Source organism: Macrosteles quadrilineatus, unplaced genomic scaffold (assembly GCF_028750875.1).
Source record: "Macrosteles quadrilineatus isolate MER2022 unplaced genomic scaffold, UCM_ALF_1.0 Scaffold_9__3_contigs__length_116548681, whole genome shotgun sequence".
Classification (NCBI taxonomy): Eukaryota; Metazoa; Arthropoda; class Insecta; order Hemiptera; family Cicadellidae; genus Macrosteles; species Macrosteles quadrilineatus.
The window spans coordinates 10174217-10193592 of NW_026542602.1; the positions used below are offsets into that span (position 1 = coordinate 10174217).

The 19376-nt window shown below is 33.5% G+C and overlaps 1 protein-coding gene across 1 annotated transcript in view; it reads left to right on the top strand.

Moving 5' to 3' along the window:
• LOC129002124 (uncharacterized) overlaps window positions 1-19376 on the top strand; it is a 117692-nt gene that overhangs the window by 40501 nt on the left and 57815 nt on the right. The window contains exon 2 of the mRNA XM_054429711.1: window positions 1201-1232. Coding sequence (XP_054285686.1) covers window positions 1201-1232 — 32 coding nt within the window. The remainder of the gene's footprint in view (window positions 1-1200; window positions 1233-19376) is intronic.

Here is a 19376-nt window from a genome sequence, read left to right on the forward strand (position 1 = left end):
AATTACTCGAAAACCGTTGATGTTACAAAAATTTTACAAGAATAACTTTTTTAAGGCAATTTTATTACAAATCGATCGACATCTTAATCTTTAAGATCGGACGAGTATTAACTGAGATATGGCAGTTTTAGTGATACGTGACCGCCGGATATTAGTTGCAGCGCATGCTGAAAGCGGTCACGTATCACTAAAACTGCCATATCTCAGTTAATACTCGTCCGATCTTAAAGATTAAGGCGTCGATCGATTTGTAATAACATTGCCTTAAATAAGTTATTCTTGTAAAACTTTTGTAAAATCAACGGTTTTCGAGTAATTTAAGAAACAAAATTTTAAACAGCCGCCATTTTGTTTTATGAATTTGAAAAATCGTCATAATTTTTTTGTAGCTTTGTCTAGTTGTCATAAATGTTTGTGCAAAGTTTCAACTTTGTATGTTTAACCAATCTTCAGAAAAAAATTAATAAGTGAAAAAAACAAAATGGCGGCTATCTGAGTAAATAAGGACTTCCGGACAATTTAAATATGATATTTAGATATGTTTCTTACCCAGGAACAATGCCCTAAAATATTGGTAGAGAGTTCCGGGACACCCTGTAGACTAACTTTCATTACTGACTTCCCAGTCAATATTCTTGGGTCACTAGCGGCACGGTAGAAAATTATCGGTTCGCATCCGGCACGGGTCGCATCCGGCACGGGTCGCATCTGGCACGGTCGCATCTGGCATGGGTCGCATCTGGCACGGTCGCATCTGGCTCAACACCAGCGTCTCCGGCAGCGGCCCGGGGGTATTGAATCACTGTTGACTTTGTCGCAACAATGAGATGACGATTAATTTAAGTCCAGTTAACAATAACAACAACAATTAACAAATTTTAAGCTGTTCGAGAAGTTTGGTTGGGTTAGGTAATGTTAGAACAGTGTCATCTAACCTAACCTAACCAACCAAACTGTGTGTTTTCCCCATATTTATAAAGCGTATGATTAAAAACCTTTTCTAAATATTGTATTTCATTATTTATAACATATAAAAGGTTTTAATAAGTTATAGAAGTGTAATTGGAAAAGAAATAGTTGTGGGCACGTAACGGATTTTCACCAAATTTTAAAGTCAAAGGTAATTTTTTGGAATTTAATTATTAAGTTTCTTAAGGCGGATAAGTAGTTAAAAATCTAATGTATTGTTTTCTTTTTCAGGCAACGTCCAAATACTGCGATGGCGACTACTTGTAAGTAGCCTATCTTGATTTTTAACTATGATTAATTTTATAGTTACTGTACTACTTTCAGAATGCAACCCAGCAATTTTCGTAGTAACAAATTTTATGTTTCAGCCTTATACCGTAGCCTACTTTTTATTTAGATGCTTGATTAATTTCAAAAGATTTAGAAAATTGTCACTATAGAGCAAAGATTTGATTATGAGTTTAACCAGAGATTTTTGTTAAAACTCGTTGAATATTAATTCTGTAAACGCAGTTCGTTAACTGTTTGTTAAAAACTGGTCTCAATGTATAGACAAGCCAACAAGAATATCTAACAATAGTCAAACTTGTATTGATCATATTTTTAGTTTTATGACATGTGCAATGTAAAGTCAGCAACACTTCACACCTACAGTGCAGACCGTTTCAGCACAGGCATAACAATTATTACTTTCCCAACCAGTGCTCCGTTAGTAACTTTAGACACTTCAACACGTGGAATGAGATTGGAACAACTTCTTTTTTTTCAATTTTTGTATTAACTCTTGTGCATTTGATTTGTAAAAAATCATGGAAAAATAGATTATTTGAAAAATCTTTTACGTCGAGGTTAAAAATTAAAGCCATTGATTATCAGCAACTTAATTAAGCTGTTTCACAAAAAGGATATAATTAGTCAGAAAACTACTAAACACATCTATTTAATGTTACTTTAAAAATAACTATATTGAATTGAGACATCGTATATAACAAGTTCCCCGCTGGTTTATTATAGGTTAATTTTATAATAATATAAACCGATCTCACAAAACATATTTTACAGAAATTGTTTTAAAAATAAATTGTCAATTTAAGAGTGTGGTGCTAGCCTAGTGATTGCTCGGACTACCGTGTGGGAGGGTCGGTTCTAATTCTCGGTACATCCACAACACATGGGTTTGGACCGCTTTCACAAAAAGTGTATGATTAGCACACACTCCCGCTCTTTCGTTATTAAAAAAATCCACCGGCGTAGACAAAGAAAAAAATTGTTAAGTAAACAAAATACAATACTTATTTACCTGATCTATGGTATAAGGGAGTCAATTACTTTTTTACTGTTTCAATAGGTATTTGGATCAGCAAAACATCATGGTAACAATAATTTATGTTTCAAAAATATTTTTAAATTTAATATTATACAGGGTGTCCCTCGAGAGGTGTCTCAAATCGATTACTGGAAAACGGCTTAACGTACAAGGATGAAATAAAATTATTTCCCACTAAATCGACCCCAAGGAAAAACGTAAAAATATGTTTAACTTTTTTCAAATACAGGGTGTGCCAAAAACTGAGGGTCACTAGTTCGAATCTCGGAATTTTCAAATGTAAACATATGTCATGTTATACATCATTTTAAAGGTATTAAATATACAAACATTTTGGTGAAAACAGAAATTAATTATCTTTTTCCGTTTCAAAATGGCGGCAGTTTTTTTGAAAGAAATCTATATTTTTTTAATACTCTGTATTTCCTATACCAATGCATTTAGCACTTCTCCGGTTGCATTTTCTTACTCGTTATGAAATTAGCTTTACTGTGATATGCAACAAGTAACGGTTTTTTGAAATAATAAAAATTCAAAAAAAAATTATTTTTGAAAATTTACAAATGCTCATTGTTCAAAATTTTCAAATAGCAACATATGTCAAGTGGCACATCATTTTATAGGTTTTTCAATTCCTAACAACTTTGTAATTTACACTTACTTCGTATCTCTTTTAGTTTTTTTGTATATAACAAAAAACCTATTTTTCCTATATCAAATGCATGTTATTTGGGTTTGACACTAAAGGCTTCATTTCATTTATTGTTGAACCATGTCAAACCCAAATAACATGCATTTGATATAGGAAAATTAGGTTTTTTGTTATTTACAAAAAAACTAAAAGAGATACGAAGTAAGTGTAAATTACAAAGTTGTTAGGAATTGAAAAACCTATAAAATGATGTGCCACTTGACATATGTTGCTATTTGAAAATTTTGAACAATGAGCATTTGCAAATTTTCAAAAATAAATTTTTTTGGAATTTTTATTATTTCAAAAAACCGTTACTTGTTGCATATCACAGTAAAGCTAATTTCATAACGAGTAAGAAAATGCAACCGGAGAAATGCTAAATGCATTGGTATAGGAAATACAGAGTATTAAAAAAATATAGATTTCTTTCAAAAAAACTGCCGCCATTTTGAAACGGAAAAAGATAATTAATTTCTGTTTTCACCAAAATGTTTGTCTATTTAATACCTTTAAAATGATGTATAACATGACATATGTTTACATTTGAAAATTCCGAGATTCGAACTAGTGACCCTCAGTTTTTGGCACACCCTGTATTTGAAAAAAGTTAAACATATTTTTACGTTTTTCCTTGGGGTTGATTTAGTGGGAAATAATTTTATTTCATCCTTGTACGTTAAGCCGTTTTCCAGTAATCAATTTGAGACACCTCTCGAGGGACACCCTGTATAATGTGGTTTTTTGCAAAACGTTGTGCGAGAATCCTCAAAAAATGCCAGAAACTAATTACGAAATATTTTAGGGGCAACGTTATAAACTACAAAAAATTATGGAAAATAAAAATGGAGAAACTAATGACAGAAAATATAGACAAATGTTATTATAAGAATAAGACACAAGTAGGGAAATTCTTAATTTCATGTCTGTTTATAAAGAAATATATGCATCGCATAGTTTGTCGCATATTTCAAACTCAACAACCTGAAAATAGCATGTCAAAGATTCACTCACCCATAACATTATTTACGCCAGCAGCTCAAGTGTATAAATTGCTGTCCTTAAATTGAAATTTATATGTAATAAATCGATTATTGCTTAAAACTGCATACGGAAACCTAATAATAATACAGTGTATAGTCTACAAAAACAACTAAAAAAGAAACTTTTTAAAAATACTATGTTTTGAGCTAAATTTGAGGGAGTGAGGTTGCTTTGATACAAACTTCATGGTGACTTAATTTATTGAAAGTTATAGGATTTTAGTCACAAAAGTCACAAAAGCGTACTAATATTTATTTGTGTGTAATGACATCAAAGACGTTCAAACAAATAGTGAATTGTCAAGTTACTACAACAAGTTAACTGTAAACGCAATAATTTACAGTCGTACTACAATGAAAGGGGATTTAACAATTATTTACCACGAGATCAGTTAAGCTAAACTAAAAACGGATAAAATATCACAAATAAGAAATAACTTTACCCTCGGGGAAATTTCTTGGCTGGCTTTATCGATTTGTGAGCCACAGCATTCAGGATTCCCCTGGTATGGCGCCGCGCGCTGTCGTCGGGAAATGGAACGTTGTAAATAATATTTATCTCTAACTCCCGCAAAAAAACCCGCGTTTGGTAAAAGACACAGTTCATTTACCAAACTTGTTGGGAATCGACAAAAACTTTATCTTAAGTCATAAACTATTAATTAATATCTGAAAAATAATATAATACAACGGTTTATGAATGTTTGAAATTTGACAAACTGCCTAGTAAATGTACAGGATCCACTCCACACACCAAATTAATAAATAATAGAAAATGTGGTATAGATGTAAAGGTAATAATTATTAATAGGATTGAATATCGGTGAAAACATGGATTTTTTTGTATTCATGGGATAGATACTCCGCAATATTTTAAATATATAATATAGACATGATATATACGCTATCAACAACGGGTTATGCATATATTTGTTTGACAATTTAATTTTATGGTATAACCTATATTATGTTGTATTATGAATTGAAGAAAACTAATTTGTTGCACGGTGTGAGGAGGAAAAAACTCTGAGAGGATGGGTAAAAACTAAAAACGCACGTATTCTATTAACTATACCACTTTAATGCTAAACACTTATTTTACATTTTTTTCCCGTCACCAAGGAAGTAAATAAAATCATAAAAATGAAAAATATGTTCTACTCGCATCATTACTCATTCTTGGTTCAATCCAATATCTACAAATAACGAAACGAATAAATTACCGTTTTTTTTTTTACTGAGGTCAGTTCTTTGTGTAAAGCAAACACAAACATTCACTTGAAGCTCCAATAGGAATAGATCCCTGAAACTCTCATTAAATAAAGAAGGAAAAATGTCCAAAACGTGGCTGGGCTTTGGGGTTCAATTTGATTCCATTAAATGTGGTTCTATTCGGCTACATTTTCTAATTTTATTTGCAAGCTCAAAACACGTTTGTTGGCTCTACTTTATTCATTGCTTAGCCGTTGCTACTTCATTGCTTCGCTTAAGGTTTTAGACTTCTTGTCGTAAATAGGTAAATCATAATGAATTATGTATCTGTGCGATTGTAGTAGTGGTGACCTGGTGGAAACGCGCGTAACAGCTGTCGGGCAGATGTTAGCAGATGTTACAAAGTTAATTAGTTTAAAGGGCATAAGGCGGAAATGACGTAAAAATCCGGAAATGGCGTTCGATTTGAGCTGACGTCACGATGGATGATCATATGATGTTCAAGGTCATTTGTTTGTGTTTTAAAAAAGGAAGCTACCCTACAACACTTATAGTGTAGGATAGCTTCCTTGTTTTGTTTATTGTTTATTTGTATAAAACATGAGGAATGACAATAACTTACATACTATTACAATTAATAAGGAAAACATGTGCGAACGTACGTATCTAGAGTGAGCGTCTGCTAAAGTGTAAAACGAATGAGTTTATTGGTGGCCTTTATAAAGGCCGTTTTGTGTAGCTCGGCGACGCTTGTGTATTTGGATGTTTACTTCTTCAACTCCTCTATTGTATTATGGAGCTCTTTCCATCTTGCCATGTCTGCATTGTGCTCGGCCCATTCGATGTCGTCTCGAGGCTGAGCGCACCAAACACGATCAAATTTGCGTCGAATCTCTTTCTCCTCCTCTAGCAGTTGAAGTAGTTTTTCTTCCTTTCGTTTTCGCTCCTGCTCTTCTGCCTCGATGCATGCTTGGTGTAGGTCAGAGTCTTCAATATCGCTTTTCCACTGTTGTTGTTGTCGTTGTTGTTGGTTGGCCATCTTGTGCAAAGTAAACGAGAGAGGTTGAGTTGACTGGTGAAGAGCTGGATGCGAAGTGACTGTTGCGAGTAAAGAAGTGCAGGTCCCTGACGAAGTGGGCGGAGCTAAAGCAGTAGGGGTGGGGGAAAGTAGTAGAGGTGGGGGAGAGCAACATGAGGGCATCATTCCATCCGTTTTAAAAGTATTTTGATTCTACGTCCCTTGTCTTGTGAGTGATGTTTCAGTTTTTCTTGATACGTTTTACAATTACATTGACAATAGGAGAAAGATTCACATTTTTTACAAGCCATTCCATCTACTTGACATTCAGGTGTTTTGAAACACTTAAGATTACAACAATAGTATTTTAAATCGTATTCCGATTTGTGATCAAAAGATGAATTGGAATTACACTGTGACATGTTGCTCGACTGAATTCTAAAACAAGAATGAGAAGCAATGTGTTGTGAGCTTCTATTTATAGTGCAAGAGTCAGCAGCTCTCACAAGTTAGTCTACATTTTTCCATAGTAGGTTAACCATTTGTGTTAGATCGTGTATGTAATTTTGATGCTTGTCTTGATATGTTTTACACCTACATTTGCAATAGCCAACAGACTCACATTTTTTACAAGCTTTTCCATCAACTTTACTTTCAGGCTTTCTAAAACATTTTAAATTACAACAATAGTTATCCAAATCGTATTTGGATTTGTAAACAAAAGGTAAATTGTATTTACGCTGTGACATGATGCTCGGTGAATTGTTAAAACAAGACTGAGAGCAACTGCGTGTAAGACCTGTTATTTATAGTAAAAAAGTTCAAGGTCATTTGTTTGAATTTTAAAAAAAGAAACAACATATCAGCATATAGAATTAATTATATGCTGATATGTTGTTTCCTCTTTTAATTTTTTTATTTATTTTTTTTAATGACAAAAACATTTAACAAACATATGTACATAGATGGTTATTTACAGAAAAAAACTTAAAACTAACATTGATGGGTGATGTGTAGAGATAGTTCAGTGGAATTGTTTCCGCAAACTCCGTGTGATACCAAATAGAGGGATCCTGGTTGAATACCTCGCAGGTCTTCGTTTTGTAGTTGCTGTACAAATCGTCTTGGAAGATAAACTTGAAATTTCGGTTCATCACCTGGTGAAAACGGTGCCTCGCTCAGTGATGCTAAAATTGCGTCTCCATGTGAAGTTTCTGTCTTCTTCAGCTCGTGAACGATGTAGTGTTTGTGTTCCTTCAATTCGTGACATTTCTTAGTACTTAGAATGCTGGATTTGGACTGGGTGTTGAACTGATCCACCAAAGACTGGAGAAACTGTTGTGAAGCCATTTTCTTGATTAGGACTACCCTGTGAGATGTTGCCTCTGCGATGTCTGGAGTAATACTGATGAGGATCCTGAGACTGTCCACTGTATTTATAGCACACGTTCCCCCCTCCACTGCTATTTCCTTCGTAATACTTCCACTGTTGCTGTTTGAATTTATTTTTGTCCCAATAGTGAAGAACTAGAAAATTAGCTAATCGGTATGCGTTTTGTAGTGCACATTGTGTTACTGTGCGATAAGAGTGATCTGTTAAAGTACAAATAGGTCCATAATTAATTTGATGATCCTTGTCCATTCTTATGTCGAAAACATCGTGATATGTATATTGTTGTATCCATTGTCTTTTTTCCGATCCTCTTGTATAAATATGGGAAAACTTGTTAGAAAAATGATACATGATATTGTTCAAGTGCTTATAGCTTATCAATCCTTCGTTCCACTGAATATGGTGAAAATGTTTGGTTATCCATTTGTTTGTTCTTCTTGCTTTGTCATTCAATTGGTTTACTGAAAATGGAGCTTCAAATATAAACGGGTATACGACATGTGTAATCAAATCTAAAATCACTAATTCTTTTATCACAAATTCATCTTTGTTATCACGAAATGCTTGAAATTCTATTACACAGGGTTTTATATCCATAATGTTTAACCCTATCTACACACCACCACGTATAGTGTTCAACTGAATTCACACCGCGCCTTGGTCACTCTTTTATACTGTTTTTCTTTAATTACACTTCTTGGGTTGCTGGTTCTTCTTGGTTTATAGTTTCATATTCTTCAACAGCTTCTATCGCTTCTATCGCTTCTTCATCAATTGATTCGAAGTTCCTTAACTGTCTCCACATACCAACTTCATGAGGCAATCTATTAAAAATAGATGTATCCACGTGTCCGTATAATATGGTGCTTTCCGGTTGTTTTTCCAGTGTATCAATTAAATACTCTTTGATGATTGAACTTGAGAATACAAGTTGTTTCATATATCTAGAGATAGGAGACGTTGCATGCATTAAAATGTAGAATTCTTCACGTGAGAGTAAAATTTTACTTTCATGTTGAGTTAAATCTCTAAATCGTACTTGTAGTGTTCCACGATTCTTTACTATGTCAATTTCATTGTCAGAATCCAAAAGTCGAATATTAGTTTTCCTTCCGCAAACATTAGTATTTAAGTAACATTCAATTAGATTTAAATGTTTTAGAAAAGATTCCCATGCCGTTTCAGAAAATATAACCATTTTTGTACCATGCTGCAAGATTACCGTAGGTGTATATTCCGAAGATTTCATTAGTCCAGCTGTTACACTTTTACCCAAACATAGTGAGATAGGATAGTAAATGCGTAGGAAAACTTCTTTCAAAATATTAATTGGGATTGTATCTTCATCTTTCCGCTTCCTTTTAGTGCCATTTTTTTTAGTTTTTTCTTCTTTTTCTTCCTTGTCCTCCTTGTCTTCTTGTTTTCGAAACTTTAAAAACTCTTCTATTTCATTGACGATTTCTTGATGGTTTTCTTGATCCAATAATGCTGCTTCCTCTGCATCCTTTTGTACGACTGATGGAGAACTCATTTTACTCATGATGTAGTGTAGGATGTTACCCATTCAACGAACGAGCAAAGACTGATTGGTGGTGTGCGAAGCTCCTCCTTTTATAGCCGACTGGTGGTTGTGGTGAAACTCATTTACAACACTGTTTTGACTAATCCCGTCAATGGTGTGTACGTTACAATTTTATCATGCAAAATTAAACAATATGCAGATGTTGCATCAGGAACGTTCTCTTCAAACTCCATTTCTATTTTTATATCCACACTTGATGACTTTACAGATTCGTTTTGTTTTGAACAATCTATTACAATTATTGGAGCTTTTGATTCGTACTGCTCGGGAGACAGTATCGGGGTGTTTGTTTTCCCGTAGTATGAACTTTGGAATCTAGCGTACATATCATACAAAACAGTGTACCTCTTCTTAGTGAAAGAAATATTAAAGTTGTCGTAAGGGAAAAATTGTGAATTAAGAAACACTTTACAATTTGTTAGTTTGCAATGATCGAAATGACCGGCATTAGCTAGTATATTATTCCTTTTTTTTGTTTGTAGTGCAAATATTACATATCTTGCTTTTTCCAAATGAGTAGATGTTTTTACAGTCCATGTATGTCTTTGTGTTTTAGGTAAAACTGGATATTCATGAAATTCCCAACTTCTGAATGGTATTACAATATCTCTATCTGATTTCAGTTGTCTCAACAGTGTTATTCTATGTTCGTCATTTAATCGCACATGTGGTACTCTCCAAACGATTTTGTCCAAAGTTAAATTCCAGTCTAAATTTGCATCAGTGGTTCCAGTTGCTGCGCAAATAGTATCCTTATCATTTGATGATCTTAATAACACTAATTCCTGTTTCACATTTATTATTACTCTTCTGTAATCTTCAGCAAAGCCTAGAAATAATTTCAATGGTATGTAGAAATCAAAGTTCCCTGCAGAATCAGGGGTGATTGTGTCGTTATCGGGTGCAACCCATCCTCCAATTCTTAACAAATTCTTCTCGTTTTGTGTCAAAGATGCTAATCCTTTTAATGTGCTTGTTAAACCTACTTTCTTTGTAGAATCCACAGTTACTCCAGATATTTCATATCTAATTTCATCAAATAAAAATGCCATTGGATTATTGATAAAAGGAACGGTGGTTCCAGCTGTTCCATCTTTTTTTGTTACTCTTCCTTCAATATATAGATAACTTTCGCACGGAAGAGTGTAAATATCCTGTTGTTGTATAGGAATTCTAATTTCATCATTATTATTCAATTTTGACGAAGCGTAGGGGTTGTGCGTGTGATACTCCTTTTCCCATAAAGTCTCGTCGAATGTCGGTCCTTGTGCTATATCCAGTATTTCCATTTTCAATGAGTTTTAATCCAATATCCTGTAAAAACCGAATGTTTTCAGTAGTTAATCCTTTTGCAGATGATGAGCTAGTTAGGTGTTTACCCGACAACTCTCTCTTCTTGAATGACAATCCCATGGTTTAGGTTGATGCTTTTATGTGAATCCTGATCGTAATACGTTCTTCTCTGAAGTCTATGAGGTTTCCGTCTTGATCTAGTATGTTCAACACGATGTCTGAAACCACACTGGTGTTTAAGGGAAGGTACACCAAGTTTTGTGGCTTTTCCACAATCTTAAAACCTGGGGCGACTGTCGGATAGAATGTGTGCAATATATGACTATTCTCTCCATCTCTGTATGATCCTTGTATAATGTTACATGTAATGTCTATCGTATTAACTTTCAGTATTGTTACAGTTTTATCACCAGAATAGGTCTTTTTAGGTTCTAGTATTGGAGTTGTTTCAGAAAATCCCAATAATCCTCCAATTGAATGTTTTTGAGTAAAATCAATATAATAGGAAGAAGTTATTTCAGCTTTCATGGTATTGTTATTTCCTCTTATTGTTATATATTCTTTTTCTGATTCCTTTTGAACAAGTTCGTTAAGTTCTTCGTTTTTCATTTGTTTTTGTATAAATTCGTTAATATGGTCTATTTCGTAAGATCCTGTCGGTAAACTAATTTCTTTCATTGGTGTTAATTCTCCCAAATTATTTTTGCTTTTGTAATAGTGTAATTTGTTATTGACTCCTTCAGAAATATTTGGAATAGAATTGTATGTTGTTAAATCCAATAATGCAGCTTCCCATAATCTTCCTTTTTGCAATCGTAGAGCTGGAAATAGAATACTGCGCAGAGTTGATGAAGTGCCGGTCAATGAGACCGTATAGGAAGACATCTTAAAGTTGACTAACGCTTCTAGCTAAAAAATCTAAACATAAGTGTCCGCAAATTGTTGTATCGTCAGGTTGTTCTCTGTTATAGTTGTAAAATACTTCTTTTGCTGTGCGAAAGTAACGTTGAAGCTCTTTAGGTGGTGGCATATTACCGTAACTATCGAAATAATAAATAATTTGATCAAGTTTTTTATAACATATCCAATGAGTGCCAGGACCTTCACTGTTTTCTAAATTAACTATTCCAGTCTCATTTTTCCATATTTTACCGGGCAATGCATCTTTCATAAACACTCCTCTAAAAAATGGTATTTTCATACAAGAAGCGTATATAATTAATTCTTTATTTGTCAACTCTTTGTTTGGAATTAGTATTTGTTTTTTCTTGTTTAATACACACGGTATGGTCTTAAGTATAATCCTCCTCCTTTTTTTATCATTGACCATATTGTTGGTTTCTTGTTTTTTTTATTTTGATTATTCCTTCTTTTCTTTTTAATACTACCTCCTTGCTTTTTAACCGTTCGTTTTCGGCCTTTCCTCCTCTTTCCTCCTCCAAACGTAGTTTTTGTCTTCATTGCTGCTGTTACTGCCAAAGCTGCTGCTTTTTCACCAAAACTTGCGTCACTAGATTTTACTCTTTGCCAAGCCTTTTCAGCAAGCGCTCTATCCGCTATGGATCTATTTTTTGTATCTGCAAACTTTGAATATGCTATATCGTGCTGTTTGCAAGCTTGATCTAGTTTATTTATTCCAGAATCTCCTCTTTCCAGACGTTTTTTCAATTTTGTTCCAGGTCCACAGTATTGATATCCTCCAGGCAAATGCAGTTCTACTGGTAGTAAATCTATTGTTTTGTTAACAATTGCTCCAATTGGTTTAGATAATAGAGAAACTGCTGATGATGTCAATCCTCTTCCTCTCTTCAAGCTCTCTATATCACGACTGATGTGCTTAACCTTTGACATCTCTATTTATAGGGGAATGTACCCACATCGGCTTCACTCCTCAAGTGTTTGACAATGAATGTTTCATTTACGAATTGATTTCTTATTATGTACCTTTATCCATCCATATTATATTTTTTGTATTTTCATCTTCTTTGTTATATTTTGAATATGTTGTATCATTACATGTGTGTACTTCTTCATTTTGTTCATCTTTTATTAACACTTGCTTTTTTATATTATCTTTCATCTAATCCAAAGTCACCGCTTCGTGAGGTAAAACTGCATTGTAAACATTTTTCTAATGGTGAAATCTTTCTACAGGTTTAGTTCTAAGCATCTTTGTTTTGCTAGACATAAAATATTGCTTCATAATGACCCTATCAATCCATTGATCTCTATTATCTGGATGCACTTTGTTATGTCCTGGATGTGCTGGTATCATATTGTGAAAATCAAACATTACAGTACCCAAAAGTCTAGCAAGATAGTTTACATTGACAGCATTATCCATTTGTTGCGGATCTTCAAGATTTGTAATTCTTTTATTATTACATGTGTATATTTCTTCATTTTGTTCATCTTTTATTATACACTGGCTTTTTATATGATCTTTCATCTGATCCAAAGTTACCGCTTCGTGAGGTAAAACTGCATTATGAACATTTGCTAATGGTAAGTTTTTACAATCAAAAGTGGTAGTCTTTATATTATTATGTTTATATTCATCGGTTATTACAGGAACTTGTTTAAAAACTACCACATCTTCAGGATTTACTCCACCTTTTACATTAGTTATCTTTTTGTTCTCAGCATGCCAATTTCCATTCTTTTGTAACATGATTTGACTTACAGTGGCAGCATCTGTTGGTTTTAATCCTTCTTTAACCTTATGTAATATTTTACCTTTGCAATCAATTTGTTCATTATCGTGAATAATACAATTATCTTTAACATATTTGAGGTTAACTGCATCCGAATCTTCTTTAGGGTATCCTATATCATTTATAACAAAGTTATAAAAAGAGAATCTATCTTCTTTTCTTTCAGGGATTATAGAATGTAAATATCCTTTATTGACTGAATCTTGACTATCGACAGGATCAGCTAAGTTTGTAACTCTTCTGTTTTTAACATCGTAAACTTCATTATTAACTTGTAAAGTATTTGACAGTTTTGAAAGTAAATAATCTTTGGTGACGGAATCGGTGTTTTCTATTGGTTCACCAACATTTGTTATTCTATGAGACTTAGCATCATAAGAGTCGTTTTGAAGTTGTAGGTTCAACAATTTTTCACTTTTTAAAGTTTTCAAATTTATTGCATCATTATCATCTTCTGGATCTTTTACAAACTTCAATCGTTTGCTGCTTATGTTATAATCTCCTTCAGCTGTTAATGGTAAACTATATCTTTTACCATTGGATTTTGGTTTTTCTCCAAAATTGGAATACCTTCCAAACTTGTCCACGCTCATGATTCAACTGAGTTCCCTCGATTCTTGTCCTCCTTTTATATGCGATGATTAAGCAATAATCCTTCGATTTCGTAGTTCATCGATTAAAGCTACCCATTCATTGTCCAATCCGGTATGACCGGCTTCCATGGCTTCATGTAATAATCTCATTCGATCAACCAGCTTATTGACATCATTATAATATATTATGTTGGTATTGTATAGACTTTTTAATAATCCTTTCCCTGAAGATGTAGGTTCGTTGGTTCTTGGTCTTTTGTGTAACACATTTAATTCAGCTGTAGATATAGCTCTTCTTTTAAGTTGAGATTTTTTCACTTGTGTTGGAAAAAGATCAGCTATGACACTTGTGTATTTTATTGATCGATTTCGATAAATGGGCAAATCTTTGGAATACTGCTTTTTATGTGCATTTGTATCATTTAGTATATTTTTAAACACTGATAGGTCTTTTTTGGTATATTTACCAGGTTTGTTTTTAAAAATAAGTTCAAACAGTCCTGTTGTACCTTTATATTTTTGGTTACCAATAAGGATGTTATCGTTTTCATCAATATCCAAATTACTGTCTCCAATCATAATACCATTGTCTTCTAGTCTAGCTCCATAAATGTGATATCTTCGATTAGCCTGTGTTGAATGTAACATGTTTAATAAATATTTTCTGCCCAAATTCCCTTTGAATGCTATGTTTGTGCTTAATGTACTTAAATTTGTAGGATTAGTAGATCCTTCTTCTTGACCTGCGGAAAATCCTTCCTTTTCTCTTGAATCTTCAGTTTCTTCTGTTTCTCCTGTTTCTTCTGTTTCTTCACTTTCTTCGCTTTCACCACTTTCTTCAGTTGATTGAAATTGTTTGTATTGTTCATAATCTCTTGATTCTTTTTCATACTTAGAAATCGGTAGAATAGCATCTCCTTCGAAAGGTTTTTCAATATTCTTAACTAATCTGTTTAAAGGATCAGTAACGGGTTTAAACGTTGATTCTATAAACTTTTCTCTTTCGCTTATACCTAACTTCAGAGCTCTGTTTTTATGTCTAATAGAATCACTAAGTGATTTTATTTCTTTTAAGAGCTTTTCTTGACTTGCCATGTTTACAGTACGAAGTGTTGATTTGAAATAGTGATATTTAGTGAAGCAGAACGTATTTATCAAACCCTATTCTATATCGTCCGTCTTTTATGGCTTGTTCTTTCATAATGACCAAAAATCCATACTTTTCTGCCCATGCTTTTCCACAAATTTGTTTAAACTTATCAAATGACATATCAGCATTTACATGATCGTTATATACGTGTTTCAGGTTGGTTTCATCTTGTTTGAACAAAATTATAACATTTGCATTATCTCTGATAAGCTGCTTTGGAATTTTACTGTATGTTTGTCCTATATATATGCTGTCGATATTATTATGTCTTCCCATGGCGAAATAGTTCCTAATAGTATCATGATTTTCACATGAAACGTCATCAAATAGAAATACTGAATATGGTTTAGCTTGGTTTGGTTGCAAAACTTTATCACTGGCGTTAAATTTATAAAAGTTAACACCTGACACCTTCGATATGATTTTCTCCAACAATTGATACTTTGGCTGATGTAGTGACTTTGAAAATATGTATAAGTTATTAAACCTCAATCCTTTAGGATTTGTAATCAAATTAAATACGACATTAGTTTTTCCACAGTTTGAAGGACCACTTATAATACATCTGACTGTGTTTGGAAGTAAACTACCATGTTTGCCAGTGTTGATTGTGTCGTTATCAACAGTGTAATCATCAATATTACTAATGTTGAATTGATCTTTATGATGAACAATCTCCATCTTATTCGAAATCCAATGGTACAATGAGCTGTTCCCGTTAAATTAGGTCTTTTATAGGTATCCAAGAATCTTCTGTTTTGTTAAAACCTAGCCATCGTACTTTAACTTGGTCTTTTTTCCTTTGTAACACTTTTTCAACAAGATATACATCACCTACTGTAGATTTCAATAATTCATGTCCGTAGAACGCACCTTGTAACAAATTGCCTTTATTATCCTTTAATATGTATGTTTCTGGTATAGTTGGTTGCACTTTGTATATGGTAAATACTTCATTTGTCCAATTAGGTAGATATTTTTTAGTAAATATCGTTTTATACTTACTTATTCGAACTTTATCATTTACATTGAATTTTCTAGGCTTCTTTATTTCAACTTTAGGTTTTGTATTGTGCTTTATTCTTTTTAATACAAGTTTAGCATTTTCTTGTTTACTTCATTGGCGTCATCCCAATAGTTCTGTGAAACCTGTTGTTGTAATCACTTATTAACATTGGTAAAATATCAATCCATAAGTAGGTTCCTCTGTTTGAAAACATTTTATACATCGCTCCTTTTAACGTTCTATTAAATCTTTCAATTATAGCCGCTTTTTTTTCAGATTTGGTTGAGTAGTGGTTTATGTTGTATTTTTCCATTAACTCTGAAAAACTTTTATTAAAGTATTCTTTGCCATCATCAGTTTGTAAATGTTTCATTTTGTTTTTATCTCTCTTTATAGCGATTTCCATGGCTTGTGTTACGCTTTTACCAGTTTTATCCTTTAATGGTAATGCATCTGCAACTTTGGTAAAACAGTTAATCACTGTAAGTATATAATTATGTCCTTTATTTATTTTACTATATGGCCGCATTTCAATCAAATCTGCTTGATACAAATCATTTATTCCTTTTACAGTTGTATTTCTTCTTGGAAAGTTTACTCTTGCAGGTTTGTGTAGCTCATTTACAACGTTTTCTTTAAAAGCCATTATGTTGTTTTCACTGTCAATGTTGGCAAAGTAATGATTTTCATTTTTTCTTGCATCTCCTTATATAGGTCAAGGTCATTCAAACCTTGTGTAAAAAAGGGGAAACACAGCGGACAATGCTGTGTTCCCCCAATTTTACGGAAAGGAGAAAGGATAAGTGGTGTAGGACGATGAAAAGGTAATTAGTCGATAGGGTTAAGGGAATAGTGACCAAATGGAAGTGTGTGGATCCGGTCTGGTAGGATGTGTCGTTTGTCATCGTTGCAGGAGAGCGCCTTCTTAACTTCTGTCACGCTGTACAGTTGATGATTATAACTCCTGATTGTGTTGAAGTGTGCAGTTATAACTTTATCTTCATACAACACTTGCTTGTAGTCTTCAAAAAGTACATTTTTCTTCAAATACAAATTCTTTACACCTTTTGCCTTTTTTATAATGTTGTCATCATGTAGTTTCACAGCATACAATTTTGATATAAGTGCTACGATTTCTTCAAGTAACACTCCGTTAGCCTCATCTTTAAATTTCCCTAATACTTTCTTGTTTCTGTCTTGATCGTAGTTCGGATGATCTTTAGGATAGTCAGAAAAATCAAATTCATCTTTATATACAAATGTGCGAAGATCTTTATACATATCTTGAGTAATTATCTTGTAAATAAATGCATCTGTATCCATGTAAGTTATAACTATGTTCTCTCTTCCATAATGTGCAACCATCTTGTTGTAGTGAAAATCATACATGTGCGTTTTCGATATATCTAATATTGACATTCCTATATACAAAGGTCGATCCATTTTTATACTGGTTTTCTTCATTGATACGGCAACAAGGTTTTCATTAATGATTACTGATGATCCAAAGTTAGGTGTCTGTACAAGTTTCTCCAATTTCCTAGCATCTGTTACAAGTTTTACATTTTTGTGTTTCCTTTTATTTTCCAGAGTTTTACCGAATATCGCATTGTTCATTAATTTAAAAAAGTCCTTCTGGAAGGCTGTCGTTGCTGCTGCTCTTCTTGTAGTGTTGGAATCGATGTAGGGTTTCAGCCAGCAAGATTGAGAAAATTCCAAAACTCTGTGTACTTTGGTTAGACGAAGTCCTAATTCAAGTGCTTGTTGTACAGTCCAAAAGTGCGCTACATATCTTTGCTTGTTATTTAAATTCATCATTAATTTAGGATGTTTTCCAGTTGGTGAAATTTCTGTTTTTGGTAAAAGAGGAAGATCGTAGTGAAGGTCGTGTAGATGTTCTGGGTATTCGAAATCGCAGTCTAATATATATCCTGTGTCACCATGTTTTGGAATTTGAACTATATCTCCAATTGACTCTGGGTCGATCCATTTAAAGTTATCGTATGGAAGGGGGTTGGACATTGCCCATCCATACAAATTGTTTGCATCAAAATACCCAAGATAAACTGATGGCTCTTGCTGGTTGTAGTTTGGCAGATCTTTATTGTTGGCTTTAACATGTCTTACAACGCTTTGAGTCAATCCTCCTCTGACACCGGACTCAACCATCAGCACCATATCAATATCTGTTAAAAGTTGAAGTTTGCAATTGGTTTCTTTAACATCGCCTGCCAAGCTAATCCTGGAGAGGTGTAAGAATGAAGAGGGTCTAATCCGTATGCTCCCAAACAGGTGTTTCTGAATTCTTCCATCACATCACCAAGCAGAGTTACATCGAGTTTAACATAAAAATCTGAATAATCCCCTAATGTTTCCATATCAAGTTCGTTCCAAACTCTGCATGCATGTTGGTAATCTTCTGGTGATATTTCTGAATTGTTCAGCTTGTTGGTAAAGGCTTCTGGTGGAGGAAGTGATGTCTCGTCAAATCTGTGCAATCCATCGATGTAATCATAGGGGAAGACTCCTTTCGAAGAACTAAATCCAATTTGTTGTTGTCTACTATTTTACTTGTTTCTATTAAATTTTCTCTTGTCAAATTTTCTGATAGTTTCATAAGACTAGAAGGCATAAATCTGTAGGAGTCAAGAAATCTGAGTTTCATTTTACCAACCTTTTTGAAAAACTAATAAACCTTTCCATCGTTACGGCTAATACATCAATTTTACCATTGTCCCTTCCTAATTCAGGTATTATAAAATGTCCATCATAGCCGCTTAAGTTGTGCATTACAATTGGAATATAGTTAGGAATTTTATAGTTTAAGTTGCAAGCGTTACACGCAGCACCTCTGTAGCTTCCAGTCAGATGGTCGTGGTCATGCACTTTATGATTATCTTCTGTAAATGTTTTCTTGCACAAATAACATGATGTTGATAAATCGTATTCTTGAACTTCATCGGGTGACATAGGTGTCATAGGTTTTACCTGTGTATAAATTGCCTCTACTTTTTCAGCTATATTGTACAGCTCGTCGACAAAGTGTTTAGCTGCATCTTCACCACGATACACTTTTGGTTCAGCTGTCAGTCCATAATCTTGTAAATATTCTTTGGAAAGTGTTGACTTCGATGAGTAGACAAAAACTGTTGGGTGAATGTAGTTGGTACTTGTTTCTTCTTGATGTGTCCTCCTCTTGATGTTCTAATGGTAGTAGAGTAGATTCAAAATCAGCAGACACGACAATAGGAATTCTATATTGATGAACTACATTATTAAACTGTACAAATGCTCTATCAGCTGGTGGTAGGTTAATCTTAACTTCTTCATTTCCATTGCATAACCTTTTATGTTCTAACAACCATTCAGACCCTCCATTTCTCAT